At 39.6% G+C, this 11,700-nt stretch overlaps 1 protein-coding gene across 2 annotated transcripts in view; it reads left to right on the top strand.

Annotated features, from left to right (window-relative positions):
- The first annotated feature begins 2,638 nt into the window (after positions 1–2,638).
- LOC107090276 (voltage-dependent L-type calcium channel subunit beta-4-like) overlaps positions 2,639–11,700 on the top strand; it is a 44,295-nt gene continuing 35,233 nt past the window's right edge. For both annotated transcript variants that reach the window (XM_015383576.1, XM_015383577.1), the window contains exons 1-2: positions 2,639–2,745; positions 4,451–4,543. In XM_015383576.1, coding sequence (XP_015239062.1) covers positions 2,665–2,745; positions 4,451–4,543 — 174 coding nt within the window. In that variant the 5' untranslated portion in view covers positions 2,639–2,664. The remainder of the gene's footprint in view (positions 2,746–4,450; positions 4,544–11,700) is intronic.

Raw genomic sequence — 11,700 nt, 5'->3', positions numbered from 1 at the left:
GATCCTCAGCAACATGTACAACCTGAGCCTCAGCCTGGGGGTGGTCCCCACCCTGTGGAAGACCTCCTGTGTGGTTCCGGTTCCCATATCAGCCGGATTGGAGCAGTGGTTCTAGAGGAAACTTATTTGGAAAATTAGTTTGTGGAAAGACACTGCATGCAGTTTCTCCCTGTGTTTACAAACGTAGGTGAGAAACTTGGGAGAAGCTGCATGCAGTCTCTCTTCACCATAAAATGGAGTCCACCTGGAAGCAACCGCAGGGAGGCTGAAGAGCAGACCATTTTCTGGTGGGATTGGTGGCTGGTTGCTATTCAAGGTAATTTTACACACCTGTCCTTAATTTGCATTTGAACCAATGGTGAGTGACCTCTCCCTATCCTTCTACAGATGAAGAAGTAGACATCTCCTTAGAGCAAATACTTGTGTTTGTGTCAGGGGCGGATATCATTCCCCCGCTTGGGTTTTCACCAAACCCATCAGTTGAATTTTTTGACCAGGAACCAGGAGAGCAACGCCTGCCGTACTCCTCTACCTGCAGCATCACCCTTTTCCTTCCAAGAGGAGGGGAGTGTGAGGAGCAATTTAAAGCCACGATGGAAATGTCCATCAAGGGCTCACATGGCTTTGGAATAGTCTGATAAAAAAAAAAAAAAACCCTGGTGATAATAATAGTTTCAAAGGTTATCAGTTTTCTGACCTTTCTTATGGTTCTCTTAGATGTATAATGTAAACCAGTTTAAGGCTTTATATTATGGACTCATTGAACCATACTATACAAAGTTGCTGTGCACTTAAAGATGGCCCATTGAGATGCAACATATCCCGCTAAGGAGTAAAATTGAAGCATGTGTGCAAATTAAGCATACTCTACAATATAACTGAGGCTGATCCACAGGTCATGAGCACCAAAGCAAGAAAAAAGCATCAAGTATAGAGCAGTGCAGATTTATTTTTGCTCACACAGCAACATGCTTTGCAAGTTTGCATCAGTCTGATTTTGGAGCAACACTGTGATGATAGACAGATCCTTCTTGCATAGTAATACACTAAATACGTTAAATGGACTAAATCTAATTTTTTTTTGACAAATTGTAACAATCATATTGGTAAAAAAATAAATGAAGCTTTGGATTGCAACCGGAACAAAAATGGCCTTAAGAAAGCTGGCTGGTGGAACACATGATGTGTGTTAGGAAAACAGTAATTAGTCCACTCAAGATTTATCTTTGTTCACTTAGCAACTTGCTTTGTGCATTTGAAGTCCGACCGATTTTAAGCCATAGCCATGATCTCCTCTACAATAAAACAGTTCATAAACAAGTTAATGAATGCTATGTTTATGATGTTTAAAATGGTTATAAAGGAGGCAGAGCTGAAATTCTCATTGAAACCACCGGAAACAAAATAGTCATTTGGACAAATTGAAACATTGAAACTATAATTTCATCATCCAAATAAAGTGTGTAAATTAAGCATACAAGTGTAATTAAGGTGTAATCTGGACAAAAATGGCCTCAAGGAAGTGTTTGATAGGTGAGGAGCAGCAGAGCTGGTTGGAGGAACACAGGAGGGAAGATGTTGATGACCTGGGGTGTGTGAAGGATTAGGGAACCAAATATTTGAGCTAGTGCTTACTCCTTGTCAACTTGTAAAACTTAGATTAGTTGGAAATTGTACATTTTGAATATCAGCAAGCCATACAGTATTTGGTGTGACAATTTAATTCAGGATTCTGACTAAGCTTTGTTAGACTAACTTACAGTCTGTAAAATTAGGTTATAATACAAACAGTAGTACTGACGCATTTAAAGAAAGACACGAAGATAATAAAACAGTACATACAGACAAAAAAAATGAAGCATAGCGTCACATAATACTGTTTATTCCCTGGAAAATGGTATAGTTTCATGCTCACTTTGCATTCTTGGAAATTTAATATGATGATTCAAATCACAAAAAAGTGGTAGACAGACGTTTATCATGAATTTGGGCTTTCACTGCCATCTGCTGTCATATGAGAGTAAGTACAACTTGACGACCATAAGCTTTTTCATATTTCTTTTGTCATTTTAAACATGAAACTACCAAAGCACAAGCCAAGTGGTAGAACTAAATGTTGAAAAGAAATTAAAAGCTAAATAAAATAAACCAGGTCACTTAATAAAGCTGCATTTTCTGTATGCTTTGTATTTATATTCACATGATAATATTTTCAGAATTAATAATAACATTTCTGTTAAAGATTTAATTTATCTTCTGCACCAAGGGCATAAGTAGGGAGAACAAGCAGAGTGAGTTTTGTGTAATAACAGACTTTATTATTGAACTAAACAGGATTTAGATAGGATCAGAAAGGAAGGTGCATCTTCTTTCTGCCTTTCCCCAGCAATCAGGGATCTCCTGGTTGTTTCTGGTGCTGCAGTGTTCTTATTGGGTAAAACACCTTTAAATCTAGTGACTGAGCACCTAAAAGACAACCTCCTGATAATATAATATGCAAAAAACGTATTACGTAAAAAAAACGCGCGCTCGCGTAAAATACGGGTTGAAACCTCGCGTTATTGTACGGACGATTATTGGCCCAATCGGCTTGCCATAGCTTGGAACCGCGCGTTATTGTACGGACGATTATTGGCCCAATCGACTTGCCATAGTTCTTAATAAATGGTGCAAGTCAAGATGTCCAAATCGCCCGTAGATCCTCTGTCTGCTGTGGAAATAGGCTCCCAGTCGCATTATTTTCAGGTAAACCCACTCACTGCAGCTCTCTGACCATCCACCATGTATTTGGATTGTCTCAGATGCTACTTGTTGTTCTGTGAAGCGTCGCGGTTTGGCAGCAGGTACCTCAGCCAAACTGTACATTGATGCCAGAGCCACAGCTCTCTGTGTGTTTGGCTTCAATCCACCTGCAAAAAAAGATCAAAGCTGCTGCTTTTGGTTCAAACTCAGAGATCAGGCCTTTTCTTTTGCATTCATCTTTTATTATTTATTTCAGCGCGCTTTCCATCGTCTACAATAACGCGGAAAACCCAGCAGCAACATGATGGGATTGCGTTTCCTTTATTTATTTTGATTTATTTATTTATTTTTAGGTGTTGGAAATATTATAGCCTATATCTTAGTCCAACTTGTGGCTTAGAACCTGAGGCGCTCCATTTGTTGCTCAGAATGAATCCTCTACATTTTTGGCCCAGAAATTATATAAAGTTATAGCTTATTGTATCTAGTGCTGGACAGATGTTAGAAACTTAATTGGAGAAACTAGACTGAGGAAGACACGAATCACATACATCAACGTTATAAAGCTTACCAGGGCTGCTCCAAGCTTTTATGGGGCCCAGAGCAGAATCTGATTTGGAGCCCAGTAGAGCCCTACTAATCCAGATTTATGTGTGAACCAACATTTTGCATGAACATTCCCCTAAGCCACATCGATACAAGCTGTAAAGGTCATTACATTACTCTCTCGGATGGCAGTAAGCAGCTTAGTTTATTCCACAATTATTATTGTGTAAATGTTGTTATCTTTAGTTCCTCTTATGTTCAAATAATTTGCTATTTTTTTGTCACAAATGTGGTCTTCGTATCTATATATACCTTGTCTGTCTCTTTGAAGTCATTGGGTGAGATAAAGGGTATTTTTATCTACTGTTGGTGTTTTTATGTGGTAAAAATGGTAATTTACCCATTTTTTATATTTATTTGTTTTGTTTGCCGAATAGTTTTAATTGATAGCATGTCACTAAAGGGCTGGTTATACTCCGGTAGCAGTGTGTCGCAGTGATTTTGTCACAGGTATGACTCAGATATTTTTGAGGCCTGCGCTATGTAATTCCACGCCACAACGCAAGAGGGACAGTCACGAACTAGCTGTGAGGAAGTGGGGGCAAGTTTGTGCGACGAAGGAAGGGACATGAGGACGAAAAAGAGCGGGGATCCAGGTGGAAAAAGGGTCCCAGCGTTCTCACGCTTCTCGCTCTTTTAGCTGGTCCAACTTCACGAGTGGTTTTCTGCAATGGCGGTCATACAAATATAACAAGCCGGTAAGGTACCAAACAGGAAATACGCATGGGTAGGGCGGATGTAGAATTGACCAATCAGAGACCTTTTGTCTGCGGTCACCTACAATTTTGGAGAGGTGCACCAGAGTGTCTGCGGCAGGGGTGGGGACGTCTCTGCATTCACAGCGACACCTGCTCAGGCAACCTAGTTTTGAAGTATAAATCAGCCTCAACTCCTGGCCCCAAATCATTTAGTAAAAACAACCACAGAATTAAGCTATATTTACATAATTTTACATGAGTAAAGTGCTTTTATAACCATTTTAATCAAATGATAGGTTTTTCATATCTAAGGGATTACTGAAAAAAAAAACACCACTTTCTAATTAATACGCATGTACTACCTATTATTTCCTCACCTGTTTGTGTGTCGTTTTTCCACACAGCTGCCCAGGAAGTTGCCTAAACGCAAGAGCCGCTTCAAACGCTCAGATGGCAGCACATCCTCAGACACAACCTCCAGCTTCATCAAACGGCAGGTAAAGTTTACTTTATATTATAAATATTCAATAGAAATCTGTCAGTATATAATTGATAACAGCGCAGGAAGAGTTTCTTCTGTATAAAATATAGATCAGGTGACGTGAGGGCATTTGTAAGGTTTCATGCTGTATAAGGAATGGTGAGGAGTGATAAATATGTGTTTAATTAAGAACCAAGACAACAGTATGGGAACCTCTGGTAGTATATTTTCCTGATTTGAAATGTCGGCCTGCTTCTGTTCATCCACATTGCTGATGTCCATGTTTTAGGTGTTGTTTGTGTACAGCAGAGGGCAGCAAAATGTTTGAAAATTAAAGTGTGGGAAGTGTGGCACTGAAATCCCAACACAGCACACAATTTTTAATTAGTCATTTAGGGTCAGACACTTTTGGAAGACTAATTTGGTTATTTAAGAGGACTGCTGTGATTAAAATGATACTTAAAACATTTCACTCAAGCTGCGTTGGATTTTAGATTGACCTGTTAATCTGGAAGAAGAGTGTCCATATGCTGCTTCTGAAGAAAAATTCAAACTGATCTGACCGTGTAAAACAAATACAACTGTAGTTATAGTCAATAAGACAGGAAAGATTTGAGTCCAGAGATTTACATAGAAGGCAAAATGCAAGACAAAGTGGGGTTTGAATGACTTCAGGTGTTGCAATTAGTGAAACAGACCAATATTAATTTAAAAAAGTATTTTGTTGGGTATTGTTTTAATTTTGAAATACTACTATTGCAAGCAAATTTGAACTCTTCTATTTGTAGTTTTTCTTTCTTTTTGTAAATAGTTGTTTTATGCATAACTGTTTAAAGTCATCCTACTTTGTTACAATTAGATTTAATCTAAATTTTCAATTTCTACTGTGTGCCCAATATTCTTTTTTTGTTTTAAATAATTTATTTACTCAGTGCTGATACATCTGAGCTTTCCCACTGAGGGACAATATAGGACCTTTCTACTTTATGCTATTCTTAGACTATTGGGAGAAAACTACAAATGTGCTCAAAACCTTTTCTCTGGCATCTTCCTCTTTGTGGCAGGCCTTAGTTATTTTTTGATGACATCAGCTCAGGCAACAGAATTTGTTTTTGGTCAAGGAAACTGTTAACCATTTTTTCAGAGGTATGTGAGTATATATTAAATTACAAAAAAAAAAAGGAAATGTATGATATGCAGTCATGTTTGGCCCCCTTTACCCTTGCAATTCTTTCAAGACCTCAGAGGTTTGTTAGAGAGCATTTCTGAGCAAGCAACAGAATGAAGACCAAATAAAACAGAAAAAGGGTCAGGGATTAGTTTGGGAGGAGGTAACAATGCTACATTACATTTAAATACAACTAATGATTTAATTTAAACATTACATCAGTATCGAATGCTTCAAAACTCTACCTGTAATATATAATCTTTATTGTTGCATGCAGGAGTGGCAGCATTGTGCTGTGTGGAGGTTCTATTCAGCAAGAATTCAAAACTCTCCAGGGTTATTTAATGGTAATATGGGGATAGCTGCAGGATGAGGCAGGAGGAGGCATATGACCCTCAAATCCAACCTACCAAAGTAACTGAACATCACTTGCGCTGAGCAGGCTGTGTTCTTCACCTACCTCACTTCATCTGTCTGCACCCCATACCCCTCCCCTATTCTTTTTATTAAACAACCAATCAGTGATTAGTATGCAAATGAACTACAAGTAGCCTCACCTGACTATTAAGGGGTGTGAGACTTCTATCTCACTAAGGAAAAACCAAATTGGTAAACTCTGAGGAGGCAAAAATATGGAGGTAAATCTGTGTCGCTAGGATTTGAATTAAAAATGCCACTGAAATTTAAATATTGTATGTTTGTACTTACTGTTTCAGTGTTAAAATATATTCAGAACACATTTTTTACCTAAATAATAATTCATTGATTATTTCTACACAGTTGAAATTTCATTTGTTATTTTCTCTAAAAGCTAAAAATTCACATTACTATTTCAAAGTGATTACGTTTTCAATACTTATTTTTCAGTTTAATTTTTCAGTGTTAAAAAAATCTGCATATAAAAAAAATTCAACCTTTCAAAATTAAAACTTAATATTTTAAGCCTCCTGAGATTCAACTGGCACTATTTCACTGTCTTAAATTCGGCGTCTAAATTCAGTGTAAAAAGGGAAGGGTTACTTCAGGTCACAGACATTAGCAATGGATTGTGGTGTCCAACACCCAGCCAATCCCGTTACGTTTTCTTAGTCACGTGACGTGACGCTTGCGGCGCTCATACTGAAGGAAAACCAGCATGACGGAGCCGGTCATGCAAGCTAACGCTAACTCAATGGTGAGTTTATTACTTTTATTTTTCTGTAGTTTAGTTAGCGTTAGCTTGCATGACCGGCTCCGTNACTCGAGTCCCCATCTCTGCAGGATACGAAATTTGAACTGGACCGAGCTCACCGCAGCCTGGGTCCGAAACCGCCGCAGGGATCCCGGCCCATTATTGTGCGCTTTCATAGTTACATCCAGAAAGACAAAGTGCTGCTATGGGCGAAGAAAACACAGAGCATTTCATACCAGGGCAATCCCATAAGGATCTTTGAGGATTTCAGCGCTGCGCTCGCCAAGAAGCGGGCATCGTTCAACAAAGTGAAGTCTCTCCTCTACAATGATGGGATCCGCTTTGGGCTCTTCTATCCGGCGCGGCTGCGGATCACTGTTGACGGTCAGTCTCGCTTGTTTGACTCCGCGGAGGAGGCGGAGCGTTTCTACCGCTGTCTCAGCAGTAAGTGAAGACCTGACGTCTCGATACACACATCTTCTAACTTTCACGGAGCGCCACTAGAACTGAACTGTAGACACTATAGATATATGGTTGGAGCTGGAAGATTCAGCCCAGAGCTGAACTTAGTTACAGACTCATAAATAAGCTCCTAATATGTAAGCTCCAGTTATAATTATGACAAACGTTTGTGCGTTTAAATATTTGTTCAATATTTCTTATGAGAAGCACAATTCTGTTTGGGTTCTGTTGAGTACCTTTTTTTAAGCTGTCAAATATTAAATATTAGAGGTGTACATATTTCCACAATTAGGAAGGAAGCAAATTCCTATCAGTCAATCGGTTGTGTAAAGTGGTAATTCCTGCATGCTCATCTGTGTTTCAGATGAGGTTAGGACACATATATAAGAATGTTTTGAACCTGAAGGTGTCACTAAGGACATCTTCTGTTGTGTTTGGGACTTTTTTGTTTTTTCGATTTATTTTTAATGGAGGAGTATTTTCTTTTTTCATTGGTTTGCACAATGGCTTTGTAGATGTTGTTGCTACCTTGCCTCCCATTACTAAACTGACCTGGCTAGACCACCATTTCATCAGCATTTACAGGACTGACAGTTTAGCACTGATTTCATGATTGACATAAGGCAGAAGGACACAGGGCGAACCTTCAGGTTCACAAGCTGGAACGTAAGGGGGCTCGGTGGACCTATTAAGAGGACAAAAGTACTCTCACATCTTAAGTGTATGAAAACGGACATCTTGTTCCTCCAAGAAACCCATCTTCATCCTTGCGACCACATCAGACTGCGAAAACCCTGGGTGGGACAGGTGTTCCACTCCAACTTTAACAGCCGCTTGAGAGGTACAGCTATTTTACTGCACAAACGAGTACAGTTCTCAGCGGAACAGGTCATATCTGATCCCAATGGCCGTTATATTATTGTCGTTGGTGTGCTGTTTCAAACCCCTGTTATTATGGTTTGTGTTTATGCCCGTAACTGGGACTGCCCTAACTTTATGTCTTCCCTTTTTTCATCCATTCCATGCCTAGACACACATCATCTCATCTTTGGAGGGGATCTTAACTTATCTATCAATCCCATGCTCGACAGATCCTGTTTAAGAAAAATAACTAAATCCAAAGCAGCTAAATGTTTGTCTGTGTTCACAGATCAAATTGGCAGTGTGGATGTGTGGCGTTTTTACCATCCAACAGCAAAAGAGTTTTCTTTTTACTCCCAGGTTCATCAGACATACTCTCGGATAGATTACTTTTTTCTGGATAAGCTTTTACTACCCTCAGTGAAACAATGTGAATACTCATCGATAGTCATTTCAGACCATGCCCCCCTATTGTTAGACCTGGAACTAGCTCCTAAATCCAAAGGCCAATCATGCTGGAGATTAAACACTGGACTCTTATCATCTGACAAATTTTGTGAATTTATCTCTGATAAGATTTCCTGCTTTCTTGAAAACAACAAATCTGACTCTACTTCACCTTCTCTTCTGTGGGAAACCCTCAAAGCAGTAATCCGTGGAGAAATTATTTCATATAATGCCAGGACACGAAAGGATGAGAGGCAAAGAAAACTTGAACTGATCGCAGCAATTCATCAGATTGATAGACAGCACTACATCTCAGCCAATGCTACTCTCCAGATGGAGAGACTGAAATTACAAACTGAATTTGACCTTATTTCCACAAACAAAGCAAGGTTTCTTTTAAGGCGTACAAAGGGCACTTATTATGAATATAGAGACAAGGCTGGTCGGTTACTAGCAAGGCAAGTAAAACATCAGTCCTCTTCCCAATTCATTACTCAAATTCGTAAGAACCCCCAAACTTTAGTTACAGACCCAACTGAGATAAACAATACTTTTGCTTCATATTAGTTTGATTTATACAAATCAGAAGCCTCATCAGACAATACTCCAATGAACCAATTCCTAGATAATTTAATTCTCCCCTCTGTGGACAATAATTCCAAAAACATTCTAGATGCCCCTCTCAATCTGGAAGAGGTGAAAGCCAGCCTTAAATTAATGCAGAGTAACAAGGCACCAGGCCCGGATGGCTTTCCCTCTGACTTTTACAAGAAATTTTCTGACCAGCTTGCTCCTTTATTATTGGACATGTTTAATGACTCCCTTGAACGTGGCACCCTTCCGTTGACTTTAACTCAAGCATCAATATCGCTCATCCCAAAGAAAAATAAAGACCTTGAGAACTGCAGCAACTGGCGACCTGTCAGTTTGCTCAATAGTGATGTAAAGATATTGGCTAAAACCCTCGCCGGCCGCCTCGACCCCTGCCTACCAAAAATAATCTCAAAGGACCAGACTGGGTTTATAAAAGGCAGACAACTATCCTCAAATGTACGCCGTCTGCTCAACATAATACTGTCCAAGCCTGAATCACAAAACCCTGAGATGGTAGTCTCTATGGATGCTGAAAAAGCTTTTGATAGAGTGGAATGGAATTATTTGTTCTCAGTCTTAAATAGGTTTGGCTTTGGCCAAAGCTTTGTTTCGTGGATTAAATTATTATACAGCGCCCCAGTTGCCAGTGTAAAAACAAACTTGACACAATCCAACTTCTTTCCTTTAACACGCGGCTGCCGCCAAGGATGCCCACTATCACCATTGCTGTTCGCTATTGCAATAGAACTGCTTTCCATTGCCCTTAAGAGCTCACCGCTTTTTAACGGTGTACATAGGAACGGGAATGAGCACAGAGTATCACTTTATGCTGATGACCTTTTACTCTATGTCTCAAATCCCACTGTCTGCATGGACAAATTTCTGGACATTTTATACACTTTTGGTTCCTTTTCTGGCTATAAATTGAACATTAAAAAAAGCGAATGCTTTCCTCTTAATGATGCAGCAAAACAGATCCCGGCTCAATCACTACCGTTCTGCTTAGCCTCTTCTAGGTTTCAATATTTAGGAATTAATATTTTGAATAGTCTCCCTTTATTGCATAAACATAACACTGTGGAGCTGGTCAGAAAGGTGAAGTCAGACCTATCACGCTGGAATAATCTCCCACTGTCACTTCTGGGTAGGATAAACTCTATCAAAATGAATGTTCTACCAAAATGTTTATTTCTTTTTCAGTGTTTACCTATATACCTGCCCAAAATGTTTTTTAATGAATTGGATAAGATGGTTTCACATTTCATTTGGGCAGGAAAGACTCCAAGGGCAAAATACTCAGTATTGCAAAGACCCAAGGACAAGGGAGGCCTTGCATTGCCGGATTTTAGAGCATATTATTGGGCAGCCAATATTCAAAAGGTCTATACCTGGTACAACTCCCCCAACACAGACTGGTGTCGGATGGAGCCCTACTCATGTACCCCTGCCTCGTTGTCAGTTTTGATATGTTCCCCTCTAAATGCTTATCCCACTAAAGTGACCTCCAACCCGATTGTATTATCTACTATTAAAATTCTCAGACAATTTAAACGGCACTTTAAAATCACCTGTCTTTCCTCACTGATGCCCCTTTGTGAAAATTACTTATTCCCACCTGCTTCACTTGATCCGACTTTTTCTCTGTGGAAAGAGAAAGGGCTGGTAAACTTTGATCAATTCTATGACAAGAACATTTTTACTTCCTTCGATTACCTCAAAACTAAGTTCGCCCTCCCACAATCCCATTTATTTAGATATTTTCAGGCCAGAGATTTTGCTCGTTGTAACTTTCCCAATTTTCCCCATAAACCTCCTCGTACTCTTATTGATGTCATTCTATCTCTCCCGGCTGCTCCTGGATTCATTTCAGTTGTGACAAAATTAATCTTGTCATCAATACCATCCTCGCTGGTGACTAGAAATTCATGGGAAAAGGAGTTGGGTTGCACCGTGTCGGATGAGGGGTGGAAGAGGGCCCTTGACAGGGTCAACTCCACCTCATCTTGTGCCAGTCTGACTCTAATTCAGTTTAAGGTCCTACACAGGATACATTACTCCAAAGCTAAACTTAAAAAATTATTTAATACAAGTGATACATGTGACAGATGCTCTCTGTCACCAGCCAGTCATACACACATGTTCTTTTCCTGTCCCAGATTAAGCTTATTCTGGTCCTCTTTCTACAATATTTTTACAAAAGCTCTAAACAAGCCAGTGCCTCAGAGTCCTCTGACCTCCATCTTTGGTGTGCTTGAGGATTTCACACACTTCACGAACAGGGAAAGTAACGCTATTGCTTTCGCATCTCTGGTAGCCCGGAGACGCATATTACTTCAATGGAAGGATAAGAATCCTCCTTCCCCTGACTTTTGGCTCAAGGATCTAATGTCACTCCTACACTTAGAAAAAATCAAGTACAGCATCAGGGGATGCGTCGACAAATTTTATAAAACTTGGAATCCCATTCTTT

The sequence above is a fragment of the Cyprinodon variegatus genome, unplaced genomic scaffold, assembly GCF_000732505.1.
Source record: "Cyprinodon variegatus isolate N-32 unplaced genomic scaffold, C_variegatus-1.0 Scaffold287, whole genome shotgun sequence".
NCBI lineage: Eukaryota > Metazoa > Chordata > Actinopteri > Cyprinodontiformes > Cyprinodontidae > Cyprinodon > Cyprinodon variegatus.
Note: the sequence above shows the minus strand (reverse complement) of the source record. Positions and strands in the feature narration are given on the sequence as shown.